This window comes from Hyla sarda, chromosome 4 (assembly GCF_029499605.1).
Source record: "Hyla sarda isolate aHylSar1 chromosome 4, aHylSar1.hap1, whole genome shotgun sequence".
In the NCBI taxonomy this organism is placed as follows: domain Eukaryota; kingdom Metazoa; phylum Chordata; class Amphibia; order Anura; family Hylidae; genus Hyla; species Hyla sarda.
Window position 1 is genome coordinate 179,155,091 of NC_079192.1, and position 23,190 is coordinate 179,178,280.

General features: G+C 44.5%; 1 protein-coding gene across 4 annotated transcripts in view; it reads right to left on the reverse strand.

Annotated features, from left to right (window-relative positions):
* PSTPIP1 (proline-serine-threonine phosphatase interacting protein 1) overlaps positions 1-23,190 on the reverse strand; it is a 162,147-nt gene that overhangs the window by 46,607 nt on the left and 92,350 nt on the right. For all 4 annotated transcript variants that reach the window (XM_056572942.1, XM_056572940.1, XM_056572941.1 and 1 more), the window contains one exon: positions 910-955. In XM_056572942.1, the coding sequence (XP_056428917.1) occupies positions 910-955 (46 nt within the window). The remainder of the gene's footprint in view (positions 1-909; positions 956-23,190) is intronic.

Below are 23,190 nucleotides of genomic sequence, written 5' to 3' on the forward strand. Positions count from 1 at the left end.
CAGTATTATTAATCATGGAAATTTACCTATGTTAAAGTGTTTCTTATATATATAAATTTTAGTTTATTGTGTGTGTGATTTAGGTGGAATAGGGGCGTGGCAGAAGATTGACAAGCTCCAGAGCCTAGCAGGGGCCCTTGCTTTTTTTTGGTCCGTGGGCCGCGAGTGTTGTCAATCCACTCCTGGGAAGGGGTGTAATTAAGGGGGGGGGGAGGAGGGGGGTAAATAAAGGGGGGGGGGGGAAGGGAGGGGGTTGTAATTAAGGGGGTGTGTGGGTGAGGGGGGTGTGCCAAACAAAGGGTCCGCCCCGGGTGCCAAATGCTTTAGGTATGCCCCTGACCTATCAAGAGACATCTAGTCTGTTCTTTACCACTCTACAGACACCAACAAAATGGTGACAGTGCAATTGAAAAAACTACCAAACCCCCTCTCCCTTCTCCTTTTGCACATAGAGGAGGAAGGTAGACGGGCGAGGTCTAATTTGCAGCAGCCAGACAAGTTGCTTGCTTTCACCAGATTCCTCATGTTAGCTCCCTCTGCTGGTCAACAATGGGAGATATGACAAGTTATTATTAAATTTTTCACATTTTGTGACAAGTAATTTTTTTTTAAATATTTCCAAAAATATTTAAAAAATTTGAAACATTTTTTAAAATGTGAAAAAAAAAAAAAGAATCACATTTGGTGACACATTCCCTTTAAAAGATTCAGGTTGAGTTCACGTGCAATAGATTTGTTAAAAAAAAATTCTGCAACTGACATTTAGTTCCATCCTGCAACACATCTACTAGTGTGAATTTGGCCTGAAACTGAGCTCTGATTTGGTTGCTATTGGAACCAAGACCAATTTTCCTATTAGATAATTCTGATATGTTTATTCAGTGGACAGGCTGTCAGCATTGTATGTACCTGCATCATGAACTGCTTCTTTACTTTGTTTCACTTTGTTCTGGATCTGAAATGTAAACAATTGGTAAATATTATTAATGTTGTTGAAATATTTTGAGTCATTTTAAGTATTTTAGTATTTGACTTATAGGTCTTGGCTAAAGGGCTCTTAGCTGCATCTGAACCTTCTAGGCACTTATGCACAATGTGTAACAGGGCACCCACCTACCATGAGCCATTCATAATACTGTTTTTTATCCTTAGGGGCCTTTGGGGGCTACTGTAACCTCAGTGTCCCCTAAATCCTAGCCCATGCCTGTTGCTTAGGGGCCTTTAATACTGGCCAATTATCAATGAAAGAATGTTCACCATCAATGTAAAAGACTGCACGATTTTTAAATCAACTGGTACCAGAAAGTTAAACAGATATGTAAATTACTTCCATTAAAAAATCTTAATCCTTCCAGTACTTTTTAGGGGCTGTATACTACAAAGGAAATGCTTTTCTTTTTGGATTTCTTTTCTGTCACAACCACAGTGCTCTCTGCTGACCTCTGCTGTCCATTGTAGGAACTGTCTAGAGCAGGAGAAAATCCCTATAGCAAACACATGCTGCTCTGGACAGTTCCTAAAATGGACAGCAGAGGTCAGCAGAGAGCGCTGTGGTCGTGACAGAAGAGAAATCCAAAAAGAAAAGCATTTCCTCAGTAGTATACAGCCCAAAAAAAGTACTGGAAGCATTAAGATTTTTTTTTTTATTATTTGATTTGTTTAACTTTCTGGCACCAATTGATTTAAAAAAAAAAAAAAAGTTTTCCACGGGAGTACCCCTTTAATGTAAAAATGTGTGAAAATGTGTCATGTCCGGAGCACAGGAAACGGGGGATGTGCTGCTCACAATAATGGAAATGCATGGCTGCATGAATGATCACGTTATACCCCCTGACAATTGGCCTGAGTAAATGCTTATTTTGACACGTCAAAGGACTCGTAGTTTTGCCAATTGGCACCTATAACAGGCAATATCTGCTTATGCAAAAGGAGCCTTATATTTGAAGATGAAAAAAAACAAAAAAAAAAACTGCTTATAGCCTGGCATGCACAGGAGATGAAAGAGTCAGGTTCGAAGTATAAAGATAGAATAGAGACAAAATAAAAATTGAGACAAAATAAAAATATGAAACAAGACTATGAAACAGTCAAGAGGAACATTTCAAAAGAGCTTGTATTTCTTGTGGGTTTTTTAAATGGTGGCAAAATACAGGAGGACATCCTATTTCTTTTTGGGCATGTCAATGATTATTCAGGATAGTTGTTTATTTTAGTATAAAGAAAGCATCCATTTACTGTAAGGAAATTAAGACAATTTTGGAAACATCTATAGAAATGACAACAGGAAATGACACTTTTTTTGGGAACTGTAAAAAGGAACCAAAGCCTGAATGCCCAAAACTCTGAAGTTATGTGTGCATACAGAACTGAGCTACTCATGTTGCTTAGGAGCACAACATATGAAATCCCAAAGCAAACAGAATATAAAGCAGTAAGATTGCCATAGATACGGATGTTATACGATCATAATACAGCCATGAGTTATCTGAATTCTATTTAATAACAGACTCTTTGATATCATATATACAAGTACACCCTTCTTACGGAAAATCCAACTGTTGTACTAATGGTTTAAATATTTTGTTTGATGTTGACCAACAATGTAATTTCTTATATTTATATTTCTTATTATTTATGCGTTTTATTAACTGTTAAAATTGCATTACAAAAACTATCGCCCATAGGCAGATAACTGTCACGTCTCAAAAAGTCACCTCTGTTGCCCTGGTTGGCTGTTAATACGTAATAGAACTCCACGTGTTGGTGGTGGGTAGGTGAAAGTATACATGTGAACTATAGAGAGGGAAGTCTATAGATGAGAAGGAACACAGTTTGGTTTTACAACTTAGCAGAAATGTATCTTATAAGTGAAGAAAAAAAAACTATGCATTTAATTTCTAGCTTAATACAAGCCCTTAGCCAAACAAAGATGAAACGTTTCTTATGTTTGCATACACGAGTGCTTGAGTTCATCTTCAATCTCCCTGTAAGTATTTACTGAAGTAGACATTTCCTGAGAGCTGACAGGTCCTTCAAAGTCCTTGTGTAACACTCACGTTTCAGTAGACAGGAACTCCGGTGGATGTGGATCCGCTGGACCTGTGTGGCAGATGACTCGGACCATGCCAGGGAGCGGAGTCTAAGGTGCCGCTGGTCTTCACCAGAGCTTGCCGCAAAGCAGGATGGACTTATAGCTGCAGGCGACACCCAGGTCGCAACCCCCGGCAACGGCTTGACCACACAGGCGGCTGAGGAGATGCGAGGAACAGAAGGGATGAGAACTCGTAGTCAGGATAACTGGAGGTCTGGACAGGCGGCAAAGTAAGTAGCGAAGTCGGGACATAGCAGAAGTTCAGTAGGCAGGTGGCAGAGAAGCAAGGTCAATTAACAAGAGCAGGAGATCTGGTACACGGAAAGGCAAAACTAAGGAACGCTTTCACTTGGCACAAGGGCAACAAAGATCCGGCAGAGAACTGAGGAGGGTGGAGGAATTTTTAAACATGACACAGGTGGAGACACTAATTAGCGTACTGACCCTTTAAATCTTAATGCTCTGACGTGCGTACGCCCTAAGGGACGGGGACACGCGTGCCGGAGCAGAGAGGCAGAGGCAGGAGAGACACCCAGAGAGTGACGGACTGGGGCTCGCATGCAGGTGCGTCCCGCAATGCGAGTCCCAGCCCTGTCGGCAGCAACAGGTAAGGGGACCATGCGCTCACGGCCAACGTGGGAGGCAGGAGCGCATAGCGTAACAGTACACCCCCCCCTTTGGTCTCCCCCTCCTTTTACGAGAGAGGAAACTCCTGAAAAGATCACGGTCCAGGATATTCTCCTCAGGTTCCCAAGATCTCTCCTCAGGACCATAACCGTCCCAGTCGACCCAAAAAAATTGTTTACCTCTCACAGTTTTTGCAGAAAGAATCTGTTTAACCTTGTAGACATCAGCAGAGCCGGAAACAGATGTTGGGACAGGATTCTTCTGAGAAAACCGGTTTATGACAAGAGGCTTGAGCAGAGAGACATGGAAGGAATTGGAAATACGTAACATATCAGGTAGGCGGAGTTTATAGGAGACGGGATTGATCTTTTGTAGAATCTGGAAGGGGCCAAGGTAGTGGGGACCGAGCTTGTAACAGGGAATCTTGAAGCGGATGCAGGGCCGGCCTTAGGTGTTAAGGCGCCATGTGCCAGCTAACCTTGTGGCGCCCCCTCCCCTCCCATAAACGTACACAAAGAGGAAAAAAATCTTTGTGACAATTTTTTTTTTAAATATTTAATCAGTCCCCTGCCCCCTTAATCAGTCCCATGTACCCCTTCACCAGTCCCCTGCCCCCCTTAATCAGATGCAGTATAATTCCCCCACATTAGGTGCAGTATAGTTCCCCTACATTAGTTGCAGTATAGTTCCCCCACATTAGGTGCAGTATAGTTCCCCCACATTAGGTGCAGTATAGTTCTCCCACATTAGGTGCAGTATAGTTCCCCCACATTAGGTGCAGTATAGTTCCCCCACATTAGGTGCAGTATAGTTCCCCCACATTAGGTGCAGTATAGTTCCCCCACATTAGGTTGGCAGTATAATTCCCCACATTAGGTTGGCAGTATAGTTCCCCACATTAGGTGCAGTATAGTTCCCCACATTAGGTAGTAGCAGGTTCCCCACATTAGGTAGTAGCAGGTTCCCCACATTAGGTAGAAGAGGTTCCCCACATTAGGTAGTAGCAGGTTCCCCACATTAGGTAGTAGCATGTTCCCCACATTAGGTAGAAGCAGGTTCCCCACATTAGTTAGAAGCAGGTTCCCCACATTAGGTAGAAGCAAGTTCCCCACATTAGGTAGAAGCAAGTTCCCCACATTAGGTGGTAGCAGGTTCCCCACATTAGGTGGTAGCAGGTTCCCCACATTAGGTAGTAGCAGGTTCCCCACATTAAGTAGTACCAGGTTCCCCACATTAGGTAGTAGCAGGTTCCCCACATTAGGTAGTAGCAGGTTCCCCACATTAGGTAGTAGCAGGTTCCCCACATTAGGTAGAAGCAGGTTCCCCACATTAGGTAGAAGCAGGTTCCCCACATTAGGTAGAAGCTGGTCCCCCCCCCTCCCCCGGACTCACACAGACAGACAGACAGACACCCACACATGCACACACACACAGACAGACACACACACACATACAGACACCCACACATGCACACACACACAGACAGACACACACAGACAGACACCCACACATGCACACACACATATAGACACACTTACCTGCACTTCTCTCCGACGGCGGCCAGACGAGTGACGTCACTGACGTCCTCCTGTGCAGGTCTGCGGAGGGACGTCACATGCGCGACATCACTCTTCAGACTCGGGCCGGCCAGCCAACCAGAGACGCGGAGGAAGGCGGGGTAAGTGAAACCTCCCTGAGTAATGAAGAAAACGGTGCCCTGAAGCGGAATGTGACCCTCTGCATAGGGACACAGTTGAGGGAGGATAGTGGGAATGGAATGAGGGGGAGCGGCCTGCAAATCAGAAAACTGTGTCCCTGTGCGGACGGTCACATTCTGCTACAGAGCACAGTTTTCTTCATTACACCGGCATTTAGCGCTGCTTGCCCGAAGCAGCACTAAATGTCTGAAGAAGTTACCTGCACGTCGGGCAATACAAATTACATACCTGGTGCGAGCTGTGTCGGCCGCCCGGCGCCTCTGTTGCTATGGCGCCCTGTGCGGCCGCACAGCTCGCACACCCCTAAGGCCGGCCCTGAGCAGATGTATTTGGATAAAAGCCACACCATGTCACCAGGAGAGAAGGACAGAGGAGGTCTTCTACTTTTATCTGCTTGTGCCTTCATGCGAGAAGTAGCCTGGGACAACGACTGTCGGATTCGTTACCAGATGGTGGAGAAGTCACGGACCAGCTCATCAACAGCAGGCACACCGGAGGAGGCTGGGAGAGGAAGAGGAGGATGGAGATGGAGTCCGTAAACGACAAAAAAGGGAGACGGCCTCGTAGACTCTGAATCCTTTAGATTACATGATAATTCAGCCCAGGGGAGAAGGTCGACCCAATCATCTTGGCGAGCTGAAACAAAATGCCGAAGATAAGTCTCAAGGATTTGATTGACCCTTTCCACCTGACCATTGGACTGAGGGTGGTAGGCTGAAGAGAAGTCCAGATTGATGTCCAGACGGTTATACAGGGCTTGCCAGAATTTCGAGACAAACTGCACACCTCTATCCAAAACGATATGCTGTGGGAGACCATTTAAACGAAAGACATGCAACAAGAAGTATTTCGCCAGCTGTGGAGCAGAAGGAAGACCTGGTAGAGGAATGAAATGAGCCATCTTGGAAAACCGATCTATCACGACCCAGATGACGGTGTTATTATGAGAAGACACAAATTCCAATTCCCTTCAGGGTCGGAGACCCATCCGGGACTAAGACCCCCAACTAGGGTCACCCTTTTAAAAACTTCACTTTTATTTATTATATTAAAATAAACCAAATTATAGTGCAAAAATAATACAGAAAGGAAGTGTGTTTTAAAAGCACAATATATAGGAATTGGATTGGTCCAATAATGGTTCCACTAATTTAATTTTTACTCAGGCTTCTATGTTAGGGACTCTTTATTCCATTATTCTGGGTCCTAAGACTCCAATTTTAACTGTCCACATCACATATAGCTTCCTCTGTTTTATCTACCAATTCCTAATATTGCTTGTTAAAATTAGTTACTCCCTAGCATCCCCCCGACGTTTCGCTGGAGAGACCCAGCTTTATCAAGGTATAGGACACTAATGACTAATTGAATTATTATGAGAAGGTGGCAAATCAGTGATGAAATCCATGGCGATATGGGACCAGGGAGTCTCTGGAATGGGTAAAGGCTGTAGGAGTCCTGCAGGTCTTTGCCGAGGAGTTTTGTCACGGGCACAAGTTACACAAGACCGAACAAAATCAGAAACATCACGTTCAAGATGGGGCCACCAGTAGTGCCGGGAAATGAGAAGTAGGGTCTTTCGTATTCCTGGATGTCCTGCTGTCAAGGAAGAATGACCCAATTTCAAGACCCTGCATCTCAATCTGGTGGGCACAAAGGATTTTCCCAGAGGAACTTGCTGAATTTCGGTAGGAACGGCAGGAATCAAACGGTCAGGAGGAATAATATGCCTAGGCGTGGAGTCCAAACCAATGACGTCAGAGGACCTGGAGAGAGCATCAGCCCTGATGTTCTTGTCTGCAGGATGGAAGTGAATGAAGAAGTTGAATCGTGAAAAGAACAGTGACCATCTTGCCTGGCGGCGGTTCAATCACTGAGCAGACTGAAGTTATAGAAGATTTTTATGATCGGAGTAGATGCTGACCGAATGAGAAGAACCTTCTAATAGATGTCGCCATTCCTGCAAACCTAACTTAATAGCGAGGAGTTCACGATCTCCAATGGAGTAATTCCTCTCAGCAGGAAAGAAAGTCTTGGCGAAGAACCCACAAGTTACACTCTTGCCCTTGGCGTTTTTCTGTGTGAGGACGGCACCCGCTCCAATAGATGAGGCATCAACCTCCAACGCAAAGGGCCTCTCAGGATCAGGTCTTGTCAGCACGGGGGCAGAGGCAAACGCAGACTTTAAACGGGCAAAGGCCTCTTCAGCCTCTCGAGGCCATGACTTAGGATTAGATGCCTTTTTAGTGAGAGCCACAATAGGAGCAACCAAAGAAGAGAAATGTGGGATAAACTGATAATAATTAGCGAATCCCAGAAAGCGTTGAATAGCACGTAGGCCCGAGGGACGATGCCAATCCAACACCGCTGGAAACTTGTCTGGATCCATCTGCAGGCCCTGATGGGAGACAATATAGCCAAGAAACGGAAGACTAGATTTTTCGAACAGGCATTACTCCAATTTGGCGTAGAGAGGATTCTTCCGTAGTCGCTGAAGAACCAGACGAACATGAGCACGATGCTCCTCTAAGTTGGAAGAGAAGATCAGGATGTCATCTAGGTATACGACACAACACAAGTGTAGAGAAGATCACGGAAGATATCGTTGACGAACTCCTGGAAAACGGCTGGAGCATTGCAGAAACCAAAAGGCATTACCAGATACTCAAAATGTCCGTCACGAGTATTGAAGGCCGTTTTCCATTCATCTCCCTTGCGGATACGAATAAGGTTATACACACCGCGTAAGTCCAGCTTGGAGAAGACCTTGGCACCACGTTAACGGTCAAAAAGTTCTGAAATAAGAGGTAGAGTGTAACGGTTCTTGACCGTGATTTTGTTAAGTCCCCTGTAGTCAATGCATGGACGGAGTGAGCCATCCTTCTTTCCTACAAAGAAGAAACCTGCTCACGCAGGAGAAGAGGACAAATGGATAAATCCCTTTTGGAGATTCTCCTGGATATACTTAGCCATGGCTTTGGTCTCAGGAACTGAAAGAGGGTATATCCTCCCACGAGGAGGAGTGGTACCAGGCAGAAGATCAAGAGGACAGTCGTAAGGACGATGCGGAGGCAGAAATTCAGCCTTTTTCTTGTAGAAGACGTCCGAGAAATCTTGGTAAGGTGGTGGCAGGCCAGGCAAAGGGGGAAGACGAGAAACAACTTTACGTAGAACAGGTTGGAGGCAAAAATTTTGACATGATTGTCCCCAGCGAATTATTTCTCCAGTTCTCCAATCCAGTTGCGGGGAATGGTGTTGCAGCCAAGGAAGGCCAAGAAGAATCTCAGAAGTACAGTGTGGCAGAACATAGAATTCAATCTTTTCTTTATGCAATGCTCCCACTTGCATGGCGAGAGATTCAGTGCAGAAGTGAACCTTGCAGTCCAGATTTTGTCCATTAATAGAGGAGATGAACAAGGGCTTGGCAAGCCGAGTGACAGTAAGATGATACTTGGGGACTAAAGCCGCATAAATAAAGTCCCCTGCTGATCCGGAGTCCAGAAAGGCTGTAGCGTTGAAGGAAGACTTGGCTGAAGCGAAGACTTGTACAGGAATAGTTAAGCGTGGAGAGGTAGTATTCACACCCAGAGACGCCTCTCCTACATACCCTAGGTGCGGGCGAACGGTACAGTCCTTGAGAAAGTGCTCCGGGCTAGCACAGTACAAACACAAATTCTCATTGCGTCGTCGTGTCCTCTACTGCTGCGTAAGACGAGAATGATCTCCCTGTATAGCCTCCTTGGCAAGAGGCGCAAGAGACAGAAGAGGTGGACGTTCGGACACAGGTGTCAGGCGGGCAGATTCCCTCTCAAAGCGCAATTCCATCTGTCTTTCGGCAAAACGCACATCAATGCGTGAAGCCAAGTGGATAAGTTCAGACAAAGAAGATGGAAGATCTCTTGCTGCAAGGGCATGTTTAATCCTGCTTGACAGTCCTTTTTTAAATGTGGCACACAAGGCCTCTTCATTCCAGGCAAGTTCAGAGGCTAGAATGCGGAACTGAACCGCGTAGTCACCAACGGTAGAATCTCCTTGGCATAGATTCAGCAATGCCGTCTCAGCTGAAGAGGCACGTGCGGGTTCCTCAAAGACACTGCGAAATTCGGCCAGGATCACCACGGTCCCAAAGAGGGCTTTTTCGGAAAGTAGACTGACGAAGGCAACCTTGCTACGTTCAGTCGGAAACAGTTCAGACATGAGCTCCAGATGCATGGAGCACTGTGTAACAAAGCCTCTGCATGACTTGGAATCCCCATCATACTTGGAAGGCAAAGGCAGGTGCAGCTGAGAGCCAGGAGACACTGCAGGAGCTGGAGGAGGGAGTGGGCCAGATTGTGGTACCTGCTGCTGTTGCAAGGCCAAAAGCTGTTGCATCATGGCTGCCAGTTGAGAAAATTGCTGCGCCTGTCGGGAAAACTGCTGTGACTGACGTATCACAACGGAGGAAAGATCCGCAACTTCAGGCAGGGGTACCTCAGCGGGATCCATGGCCGGATCTTACTGTAACACTCACGTTTCAGTAGACAGGAACTCCGGTGGATGTGGATCTGCTGGACCTGTGTTGGAGATGACTCGGACCATGCCAGGTAGCGGAGTCTAAGGTGCCGCTGTTCTTCACCAGAGCCCACCGCAAAGCAGGATGGACTTGTAGCTGTAGGCGACACCCAGGTCGCAACCCCCGGCAACGGCTTGACCACACAGGCGGCTGAGGAGATGCGAGGCTCAGAAGGGATGAGACAACTCGTAGTCAGGATAACTGGAGGTCTGGGCAGGCGGCAAAGTAGCGAAGTTGGGACGTAGCAAAAGTTCAGTAGGCAGGCGGCAGAGAAGCAAGGTCAATTAACAAGAGCAGGAGATCTGGTAAACGACAAGGCAATACTAAGGACCGCTTTCACTTGGCACAAGGGCAACAAAGATCCGGCAGAGAACTGAGGAGGGTGGAGGAATTTATAAACAAGACACAGGTGGAGACACTAATTAGCATACTGACCCTTTAAATCTTAAAGCTACGACGCGCGCACGCCCTAAGGGATGGGGAAACGCATGCCGGAGCAGAGAAGCAGAGGCAGGAGAGACACCCAGAGAGTGACGGACTGGGGCTCGCATGCGGGTGCGTCCCGCAATGCGAGTCCCAGACCCGTCGGCAGCAGGAGGTAGGGGGACCATGCGCTCACGGCCAGCGTGTGAGGCAGGAGCGCATAGCGTAACACCTTGACACATTATAATATACTGTTCTTGTATGTTATGCCTGGTCTAAAGGCAACAGAGGGGGCCCAGTGGTGACTGATGGCTAGCTTCACACACTGCAGCTGTAGGGCAGAGAGCAGTGACTTGTCACAGATTTGCAGCTATAGCTCAAGCACATAAAACCCGTGTGGATTGATGAATATTGGTGTTTCGTATGCCAGTCTAAAAGGGAATGGATCACCTACTTTTCCTTTCACTGATTAGAGACACTTCCTGAACCATATTCTTTTTTCTAATCTGTTTCTATTTTCTGATTGTAATTTAATGACATTTTTAGTACATTATTATGGGGGCTGCCATCTTGCCTGAGCTATTATTGTAATGCTGCTCTTCTTTATCATCGCAGACAGAACAAGAAGTCTCAGCTTAGTTTTTGTCCCTAGTGGCCAGTATAAAAATGACCAGATTTCAGGATTATTTTATAATGTAGATGGAAAATTGGAAAAAAACACGATTAAAAATTCAGAAAAAAAATATATTTGACATAAAAACTTGATTAAAAAACTGGTCATTTTCTGATGACACATTCCCTTTATGTGAAAGCCTGTCAGTTTATGATGGGCCAGATTTATCTAGGGGAACACACCTCTAGATAATTATGTTGCATCTGTGGCTGTTTATATGGTAACATTTCTACTATAATTTACTTACTTTAATTATAGTAATTGTAGCTGTAGTTGCTCTGCCCCTTTGCCACAAAGCCCGGCCCACCTTTTAAAAAGTGACAAGCACAGCATAACAGGGGCAAAAACTAACATACCTGAAAGGTAAATCATGTGTGCTGCCAAAAACAGGCCCATATTTGCCAGTAGACATCTGAGGGCCTGTACCTACCTAGTGTTGATGGGGGTAGCCCTCAAGTATGTAAATGATAAATACTTTTAATCTTACTGCTGCCTCCACTGTCCCCATTAGTTAAATCTGTACAGGTTAGAACAACTGCAATATTTACCTGGAGATTTGCATCCCTAGCCTGCCCACTGTGATGTGGATTTGGGGTGGATTTTTACCACTTTCTCTGTATAGGGGTCAGATCTGCAGTGTATCTGCAACAAAATCCTTATGTAACACATTTAGTTTTTGTGACTGATGTGCATGAACATTTTTGATGCATGTGGAATCATTGTAACAGCATGTATTTAGTTGGAGTGCCTAGGACAGCACAAGCTGTACATACAGCCCTGTACAGATCAGCTTCTTTGCCGTCTCCTAAAAACATGTTCCTCATCAGCAGATCAGTGTGTAAGGATTTCCATTTCAGCAGTTTAACCCCTTAAGGACCGAGCCCTTTTTCACCTTAAGGACCGGAGCGTTTTTTGCAATTCTGACCACTGTCACTTTAAACATTAATAACTCTGGAATGCTTTTAGTTATCATTCTGATTCCGAGATTGTTTTTTCGTGACATATTCTACTTTAACTAAGTGGTAACATTTTATGGAAACTTGCATCCTTTCTTGGTGAAAAATCACCAAATTTGATGAAAAAAATGGAAATTTAGCATTTTTCTAACTTTGAAGCTCTCTGCTTGTAAGGAAAATGGATATTCAAAATATTTTTTTTTTGGGTTCACATATACAATATGTCTACTTTATGTTTGCATCATAAAATTTATGAGTTTTTACTTTTGGAAGACACCAGAGGGCTTCAACGTTCAGCAGCAATTTTGAAATTTTTCACAAAATTTTCAAACTCGCTATTTTTCATGGACCAGTTCAGGTTTGAAGTGGATTTGAAGGGTCTTCATATTAGAAATACCCCATAAATGACCCCATTATAAAAACTACACCCCCCAAAGTATTCAAAATGACATTCAATAAGTGTATTAACCCTTTAGGTGTTTCACAGGAATAGCAGCAAAGTGAAGGAGAAAATTCTAAATCTTCATTTTTTACTCTCGCATGTTCTTGTAGACCCAATTTTTGAATTTTTGCAAGGGGTAAAAAGGAGAAAATTTTTACTTGTATTTGAAACCCAATTTCTCTCGAGTAAGGACATACCTCATATGTCTATGTTAATTGTTCAGCGAGCGCAGTAGAGGGCTCAGAAGGGAAGGAGCTTCAAATAGTTTTTGGGGGGCATGTCACCTTTAGGAAGCCCCTATGGTGCCAGAACAGCAAAAAAACACACATGGCATACCATTTTGGAAACTAGACCCCTCAGGGAACGTAACAAGGGGTAAAGTGAACCTTAATACCCCACAGGTGTTTCACGACTTTTGCATATGTAAAAAAAATAAAAAAAATTTTACCTAAAATGCTTGGTTTCCCAAAAAGTTTACATTTTTAAGAAGTGTAATAGCAGAAAATACCCCCCAAAATTTGAAACCCAATTTCTCCCGATTCAGAAAACACCCCATATGGGGGTGAAAATTGCTCTGCTGGCGCACTACAGGTCTCAGAAGAGAAGGAGTCACATTTGGCTTTTTGAAAGCAAATTTTGCTCTGGGGGCATGCCGCATTTAGGAAGCCCCTATGGTGCCAGAACAGCAAAAAAAAAACACATGGCATACCATTTTGGAAACTAGACCCCTCGGGGAACGTAACAAGGGGTAATGTGAACCTTAATACCCTACAGGTGTTTCACGACTTTTGCATATGTAAAAAAAAAATTTTTTTTTTTACCTAATATGCTTGGTTTCCCAAAATTTTTACATTTAAAAAGGGTAATAGCAGAAAATACCCCCCAAAATTTGAAGCCCAATTTCTCCCGATTCATAAAACACCCCATATGGGGGGTGAAAAGTGCTCTGCTGGCACACTACAGGTCTCAGAAGAGAAGGAGTCACATTTGGCTTTTTGAAAGCAAATTTTGCTCTGGGGGCATGCCGCATTTAGGAAGCCCCTATGGTGCCAGAACAGCAAAAAAGAAACACATGGCATACCATTTTGGAAACTAGACCCCTCGGGGAATGTAACAAGGGGTAATGTGAACCTTAATACCCTACAGGTGTTTCACGACTTTTGCATATGTGAAAATGTATATATTTTTTTTACCTAAAATGCTTGGTTTCCCAAAATTTTTACATTTTTAAAAAGGGTAATAGCAGAAAACACCCCCCAAAATTTGAAGCCCAATTTCTCCCGATTCAGAAAATACCCCATATGGGGTGAAAAGTGCTCTGCTGGCGCACTACAGGTGTCAGAAGAGAAGGAGTCACATTTGAGGCCTAAATTAGGGATTGCATAGGGGTAGACATAGGGGTATTCTACGCCAGTGATTCCCAAACAGGGGGCCTCCAGCTGTTGTAAAACTCCCAGCATGTCTGGACAGTCAGTGGCTATCTGGCAATACTGGGAGTAGTTGTTTTGCAACAGCTGGAGGCTCCGTTCTGTTAACAGTGGCGTACCAGACGTTTTTCATTTTTATTGGGGAGGGGAGGGGGGCTGTGTAGGGGTATGTGTATATGTAGTGTTTTTTACTTTTTATTTTATTTTGTGGTAGTGTAGTGTAGTGTTTTTAGGGTACAGTCACACGGGCGGGGGTTCACAGTAGTTTCTCGCTGGCAGCTTGAGGTGCAGCAGAAAATTTGCCGCAGCTCAAACTTGCAGCCGGATACTTACTGTAATCCTCCGCCCATGTGAGTGTACCCTGTACGTTCACATGGGGGGGGGGGGGGGGGGGGAACATCCAGCTGTTGCAAAACTACAACTCCCAGCATGTACGGTCTATCAGTGCATGCTGGGAGTTGTAGTTTTGCAACCGCTGGAGGCTCCGTTTTGGAAACAGTGACGTACCAGACGTTTTTCATTTTTATTGGGGAGGGGGGCTGTGTAGGGGTATGTGTATATGTAGTGTTTTTTACTTTTTATTTTATTGTGTGTTAGTGTAGTGTAGTGTTTTTAGGGTACAGTCGCATGGGCGGGGGGTTCACAGTAGTTTCTCGCTGGCAGTTTGAGCTGCGACAGAAAATTTGCCGCAGCTCAAACTTGCAGCCGGATACTTACTGTAATCCTCCGCCCATGTGAGTGTACCCTGTACGTTCACATTGGGGGGGGGGGGAGGAAACATCCAGCTGTTGCAAAACTACAACTCCCAGCATGTACGGTCTATCAGTGCATGCTGGGATTTGTAGTTTTGCAACAGCTGGAGACACACAGGTTGTGAAACACCGAGTTTGGTAACAAACTCAGTGTTTTGCAACCAGTGTGCCTTCAGCTGTTGCAAAAGCTACAACCCCCAGCATGTACGGACAGCGGAAGGGCATGCTGGGTCTTGTAGTTATGCAACAGCCGGAGGCATACTACATTGGCTGGGGATGCTGGGGATTGTAGTTATGCAACAGCTGGAGACACACTGGTTTACTACTTAACTCAGTGTGCCTTCAGCTGTTGCAAAACTACAACTCTCAGCAGTCACCGACAGCCAACGGGCATGCTAGGAGTTGTAGTTATGCAACCACCAGATGCACCACTACAACTCCCAGCATGCACTTTAGCTGATTGTGCAAGCTGGGAGTTGTAGTTACACAACAGCTGAAGGGACACTTTTCCATAGAAAGAATGTGCCTCCAGCTGTTGCAAAACTACAAGTCCCAGTATGCCCATAAGGGCATGCTGGGAGTTGTGGTGGTCTGCCTCCTGCTGTTGCATAACTACAGCTCCCAGCATGCCCTTGTTGCATGCTGGGAGCTGTTGCTAAGCAACAGCAGGAGGCTGTCACTCACCTCCAACGATCCACACTGCAGGACTGTCCCTCGCCGCCGCCGCCGTCGCTCCTGGGTCCCCGATCCCAACAGGGACGCCGGGGATCGGGGTCCCCAGCACCCGGGGTCTTCTGCCCGCACCCGCTCACGTCCTCCGGAAGAGGGGCGGAGCGGGTTGCGGGAGTGACACCCGCAGCAGGCGCCCTGATTGGTCGGCCAGTAATCCGGCCGACAAATCAGGGCGATCGTGAGGTGGCACCAGTGCCACCTCACTCCTGCAGACTCTGGCTGTTCGGGGCCGTCTCTGACGGCCCCGATCAGCCAGTAATTCCGGGTCATCGGGTCACTGGAGACCCGATTGACCCGGAATCCGCCGCAGATCGCTGGACTGAATTGTCCAGCGATCTGCGGCAATTGCCGACATGGGGGGGGCATAATGACCCCCCTGGGCGATATGCCGGGATGCCTGCTGAACGATTTCAGCAGGCATCCGGCTCCGGCTCCCCTCCGGCTAGCGGTGGGGGCCGGAAATGCTCAGGGCGTATCCATACGCCCTCGGTCCTTAAGGACTTGGAAACGGGGGCGTATGGATACGCCCTATGTCCTTAAGGGGTTAAATTAGGTTACACACAAAACTAACCAATTTTTGTGGGGTTACATAAAATTGCAGATATCAAGTTATTAGATAAACCTTAATGTGACGGGCTACAGAACAGTGTTTGATCAATAATGAAAGATATAACTAGGGACAGGCACTTTTTTGGTCACACAAATTATTTTGCAACCTCCCCTCCAGTGATGTAAGTGATAGCAAATATTCTTAAACACACTGCAACTGGAGACATCAATCAGCCATAGGATTGACAGATGAAGAAATTGGCCAATGCCACAAATAAGACTCCATACACCACCACAATGGATTTGCAACAAAGCTATCAATATGCGATTGAACTTTATTTTTTGATATGTTGTAGTACTTATGTACTACAACATATCTCTAATATACTTTTATTATTTTTTTCATTAAAAAGGTTTAATTTACATTTAAAAAAACGGCTACAGAAAAAGGACTGATTTTGGAGTGGCAATCAGCCCTTTTTCAGTTAGGCTGCCTTCGCTCCCTGCCTGTCAATCAGACAGGTGGGAGCGAGCGCATTGGCTCCCCGGCCACTGCCTGGGAGGCCACTCCTCCCGCACATCGCCACTGCTGCCTCGTAAACAATATGTTATTTTCTGATTCATGGGGTATATCTAAAATAATGCATTAAAGGGGCTGTACCACCTCAGCTCTTCCGGCCAGCTTCTGCCTGTTTGCAGTGGTCAGAAAAGCAAAAGGCGGCTGAAGCAGGTAAATTACGCAATGTACATATTGGGGGAGATTTATCAAAACCTTTGCAAAGGAAAAGTTTCCCAGTTGCCCATAGCAACCAATCAGATCACTTCTTTTATTTTGCAGAGGCCGTGTTTAAAATGAAAGAAGCAAGCTGATTGGTTGCTATGGGCAAATGGGCAACTTTCCCTCTGCACAGGTTTTAAATCTCCCCATTGACTTTAATGTGAGTTGCACAAATGGAGTAGCTGTGCTGTTTAACCCCTTAAGGACTCAGCCCATTTGGACCTTAAGGACTCAGACAATTTAATTTTTACGCTTTTATTTTTTCCTCCTTGCCTTCAAAAAATCATAACTCTTTTATATTTTCATCCACAGACTAGTATGAGTTCTTGTTTTTTGCGTGACCAGTTGTCTGTTGTAATGCCATCACTCACTTTACCATAAAATGTATGGCGCAACCCAAAAAATATTATTTATGTGGGAAATTAAAAAGTAAACCGCAATTTTGCAAATTTTGGAAGGTTTTGTTTTCACGCCGTACAATTTATGGTAAAAATGACGTGTTTTTTATTCTCTGGGTCAATAAGATTAAAAAGATACCCATGATTATACACTTTTCTATTACTGTTGCGCTTAAAAAAAAAATCGCAAACTTTTTAACCAAATTAGTACGTTTAAAATCCCCCTATTTTGAAGACCTATAACTTTTTCATTTTTCCGTGTAAGCGGTGGTATGAGGGCTCATTTTTTGCGCCGTGATCTGTACTTTTTATTAATACCATATTTGCTTATTCAAAACTTTTATTACATTTTTTATTGATTTTTTTTGGAATAAAATGTTATAAAAAAAGCAGCTATTTTGGATTTTTTTTTTTACGTTCACGCCGGTCACCGTACAGGATCATTTACATTTTATTTTAATAGTTTGGATATTTACGCACGCGGCGATACCAAATATTTATATAAAATAATTTTTTTACACTTTTTGGGGGTAAAATAGGGAAAATGGGACACTTTACGTTTTTATTGGGGGAGGGGGTTTTTCACATTTTTTTTACTTAATTTTTTTTACTTTTTTAACTTATTTTTACACTCTTATAGTCCCCATAGGGGACTATTTATAGCAACCATTCGATTGTTAATCCTGTTCAGTGCTATGTATAGGACATAACACTGATTAGGGTTATCGGTCATCTTCTGCTCTGGTCTGCGGGAAGGCAGATCAGAGCAGAAGACTCCCGGAAGACAACGGAGGCAGGTGAGGGGACCTCCGTCTGCCGTGCAGGATGATCGGATCGCCGTGGCGGGTGTCCGCCATTACCGGCGGGTCCCTGGCTGCGATCCACAGCCGGGACCTGCCACGCATGATGCCGGCATCGCTCCGATGCCCACGGTTATGCTCAGGACGTAAATGTACGTCCTGGTGCGTTAAGTACCACATCACCAGGACATACATTTACGTCCTGCGTCGTTAAGGGGGTTAAGTAACCCCAGGAAGTGCCAAGATGGGACAACCCCTTTGACCATTTAGGAATTATAGACATTTTTTACATGGTCCTTCCAGTTTCAAAATTTCAGAAAAAAATATGTATGACATAAAAACTTGATTACAACTGGAAATAACTGGTAATTTTTTGATGACACATTTCCTTTACGTAAAAGCCTGTTAGTTTATTATTGGCTGGATTTATTTAGAGGCAGATGTGATAGCCTGGGGGGTGTAGGGCATGGGGAGTGTAGCTGTGCGGTAATTAAAGGGTGCTTGTTAACCATTGCTATTCGTGACGCCAGGGTGAGGGCTCCTCAGTAATGCTTGTCCTACCGCCAGCCTTCCCAAGAGAGATAGGGAGGAAGATAATAATAGAATGTCCACAACCGGAGAGTTTTCTGAAACAAGTATAACTTTTACTGAAGATTTTCAGCAAGCTTCATAAATGGAACAGTCTCTATGCATACAACTGCTTTCCTTGGAGATTGACAAAGGTTGGGACTTTAGCAAATTAGAGTCTTTAAGGTATTATGGGCTGTTCCACTGGATTTAGGGGATTAGTTGCGGTCCAGTAGTCATGCTAGCTTTAGCAGGGGTAGTTTAGAACTCACGGTTTTAGTTCAGCTGAGGCAGGTAGGTTTTTCAGGCCTAGCGTGTCTTTGCGCAGATCCGTCCTGCTAGTCTGGCATCCACGAGAGCAGCAACCCAAGAGAGCAATAATTGGCTACAGCTCCCTTATATGGGTAGGGGCTGGACTAGTGCTAATTGGTCCATACTGATGTCAATCACCATTACAAAGGATTGTGGGCAACACGTGACCCAAGGACCTCCAAAGGTCCTCCAACATACCATAGAGGAGATTAACATGGTCACATGACCGAAGGTCCTGTGACGCTAACCAGGGTAAGTACTATACATTATATTAGATATACACTATTATTAAATATATACATGTATTAACATTAGAGAATTAGAATTGATGAGAGGCGACTAGGGGCTAAGGGACCCTACCTGAACATAGTTTCTCTGACTTTGGGGACCTCTACACTAGGTACGGTATGCAATACGGTACCGGGACACCACACAGACACCTAACTCTAGATAAATCTGGCAGTCCAACCACTTTCAGTTGCTGCTTTTTTTGTGGGTCTTTGTGTTTCCAGTGATGTCTTTAGGCTGGGGTCAGGTGACTTATTCATTCATTGAAGAAACTTTTTTCTTTGACTTCATTAGAACTTGCTATGTCGACATCCTGTCTTAAAGGAGTACTCCAGTGAAAAACTTTTTTTTTAAATCAACTGGTGCCAGAAAGTTAAACAGATTTGTAAATTACTTCTATTAAAAAAATCTTAATCCTTCCTGTACTTATTAGCTGCTGAATACTACAGCGGAAATTCTTTTCTTTTTGAAACACAGAGCTGTCTGCTGACATCATGATGCTGACATCTCTGTCCATTTTAGGAACTGTCCAGAACAGCATATGTTTGCTATGGGGATTTCCTTTCACGCTAGCAGTTCCTAAAATGGACAGAGATGTCAGCAGAGAGCACTGTGCTCATGATGTCAGCAGACAGCTCTGTGTTTCAAACGGAAAATATTAGCTGCTGAATACTACAGTGGAAATTATTTTCCGTTTGAAACACAGAGCTGTCTGCTGACATCATGAGCACAGTGCTCTCTGCTGACATCTCTGTCCATTTTAGGAACTGCTAGCGTGAAAGGAAATCCCCATAGCAAACATATGCTGTTCTGGACAGTTCCTAAAATGGACAGAGATGTCAGCATCATGATGTCAGCAGACAGCTCTGTGTTTCAAAAAGAAAAGAATTTCCGCTGTAGTATTCAGCAGCTAATAAGTACAGGAAGGATTAAGATTTTTTAATAGAAGTAATTTATAAATCTGTTTAACTTTCTGGCACCAGTTGATTTAAAAAAATAAAATAATTCACCGGAGTACCCCTTTAAGTTTTCCCTTACACTAGGATGTAGTGTAGCTAAAAAAAAGCTACACCAGATAACACCACTGCCACTGCCACCGCCCACCAACTATGAAGTACACATTTGGCAGATGGCCCATACATAGTCACTAGTAAACTACTACTTAGTCCATTAAACTCAATAGGCATGCCATGGAAACACAGCAGTATATGTAGGAATACCTTTTGTCAGTACCCCAATGTACACTTATGGCATACAATTACATGACATATAAATAGGGCATTAGTGATATGAGCACCTTAAAGGGGTACTCCGCCCCTGGCATCTTATCCCCTATCCAAAGGATAGGGGATAAGATGTTAGATCGCCGCGGTGCCGCTGCTTGGGACCACGGGGATCGCCGATGCGGCACCCCGCCATCATTACTGCACAGAGCGAGTTCGCTCTGTGCGTAATGATGGGCGATACAGGGGCCGGAGCAGCGTGACATCATGGCTCCCCCCTCGTGACATCACGGCCCGTCCCCTTAATGCAAGTCTATGGCAGGGGGCGTTATGACCGCCACGCCCCCTTCCCATAGACTTTTATTGACGGGGGCGGGCCGTGATGTCACAAGGGGCGGATCCATGATGTAACGGTGCTCCGGCCCCTGTATTGCCCGTCATTACGTGCAGAGCAATCTCGCTCTGCGCAGTAATGATAGCGGGGTGCTGCAGCAGCGATCCCCGGGGTCTCCAGCAGCGGGACCTTGGCGATCTAACATCTTATCCCCTATCCTTTGGATAGGGGATAACATGTCTAGGGGCGGAGTACCCCTTTAAGGCCAGATTTTCACACAGGTTTTTCTCTGGCAGTTTTTGGAAAACTGCCACTGCAGTTTTTGAGCTAAAGCCAGAAGTGAATCCAAAAGGAAGGAGAATTATAAGTCCTTCCATTATATTTCCCATTCCTTCTAAATACACTTCTGGCTTTGGCTCAAAAACTGCAATGGCAGGTTTCCAAAAAAACAGCAGAAAAAAACCTGTGTGGAAACCTAGCCTAAAGGGGCACTCCAGTGAAAAACTGAAAAATACTTATCAGCTGCTGAAGTTGAGTTGTTCTTTTCTGTCTGACAACAGTGCTCTCTGTTGACACCTCTGTCTGTCTCAGGAACTGTCCAGAGTAGGAGCAAATCCCCATAGCAAACCTCTCCTGCTCTGGACAGTTCCTGACATGGACAGAGGTGTCAGCAGAGAGCACTGTTGTCAAACAGAAAAGAACAACTCAACTTCAGCAGCTGATAAGTACTGGAAGTATTAAGATTATTTAATAGAAGTAATTTACAAATCTATTTAACTTTCTGGAGCCAGTTGAGATGACAACGTTTTTTTTTCACAGGAATACCCCTTTAAATCTTTCTGGAATGATGTCATGTATAGTCATGGTCGTAAATGTTGGCACCCCTGACATTTTTCTAGAAAATGAAGTATTTCTCACAGAAAAGGATTGCAGAAACACGTGTTTTGCTATACACATGTTAATTCCCTTTGTGTGTATTGGAACTAAACCAAAAAAGGGAGAGAAAAAAGCTAATTGTACATAATGTCACACCAAACTCCAAAAATGGGCTGGAAAAAATTATTGGCACCTTTAACTTAATATTTGGTTGCACACCCTTTGGAAAAAATAACTGAAATCAACCAATCAACCATCAATAAGCTTCTTACACCTCTTAGCGGAATGTTGGACCACTCTTCCTTTGCAAACTGCTCCAGGTCTCTCTTATTGGAAGGGTGCCTTTTCCTAACAGCAATTTTAAGATCTCTCCACGAGTGTTCAATGGGACTTGGATCTGGACTCTTTGCTGGCCACTTCAGAACTTTCCAGCGCTTTGTTGCCATCCATTTCTGGGTGCTTTTTGACGTATGTTTGGGGTCATTGTCCTGCTTGAAGACCCAAGATCTTGGACGCAAACCCAGCTTTCTGATACTGGGCTGTACAGTGCAACCCAAAATCCGTTGGTAATCCTCAGATTTCATGATGCCTTGCACACATTCAAGGCACCCAGTGCTAAAGACAGCAAATCAACCCCAAAACATCATTGAACCTCCACTATATTTCACTGTAGGTACTGTGTTCTTTTCTTTGTAGGCCTCATTCCGTTTTCGGTAAACAGTAGAATGATGTGCTTTACCAAAAAGCTCTATCTTGGTCTCATCTGTCCACAAGACGTTTTCCAGAAGGATTTTGGCTTACTCAAGTTCCTTTTGGCAAAATGTAGCCTTGCTTTTTTATGTCTCTGTGTCAGCAGTGGGGTCCTCCTGAGTCTCCTGCCATAGCGTTTCATTTCATTTAAATGTCGACGGATAGTTCGCGCTGACACTGATGCTCCCTGAGCCTGCAGGGCAGCTTGAATATCTTTGGAACTTGTTTGGGGCTGCTTATCCACCATCCGGCCTACCCTGCGTTGACACCTTTCATCAATTATTCTCTTCCGTCCACACCCGTGGAGATTAGCTACAGTGCCATGGGTTGCAAACTTCTTGATAATGTTGCCCACTGTGGACAAAGGCAAATCTAGATCTCTGGAGATGGACTTGTAACCTTGAGATTGTTGATATTTTTCCACAATTTTGGTTCTCAAGTCCTCAGATAGTTCTGTTCTCCATGCTTAGTGTGGCACACACAGACACACAATGCAAAGACAAATTGAACTTCTCTCCTTTTTATCTGTTTTCAGGTGGGATTTTTATATGTCCCACACCTGTTACTTGCCCCAGGTGAGTTTAAAGGAGCATCACATGCTTGAAACAATCTTATTTTTCCACCATCTTATTTTTCCACAATTTTGAAAGGGTGCCAATAATTTTGTCCAGACCATTTTTGGAGTTTGGTTTGACATTAAGTCCAATATGCTTTTTTTCCTCCCTTTTTTGGTTTAGTTCCAACACACAAAAAGGGAGTAAACATGTGTAGAGCAAAACATGTGTTACTGCAATCCTTTTCTGTGAGAAATAATTCATTTTCTAGAAAAATGTCAGGGGTGCCAACATTTCCGGCCATGACTGTATTTGACTGCTCACCATCCAAAGTTCTGAAAAATACAGGAAATTTTTATAGTAAT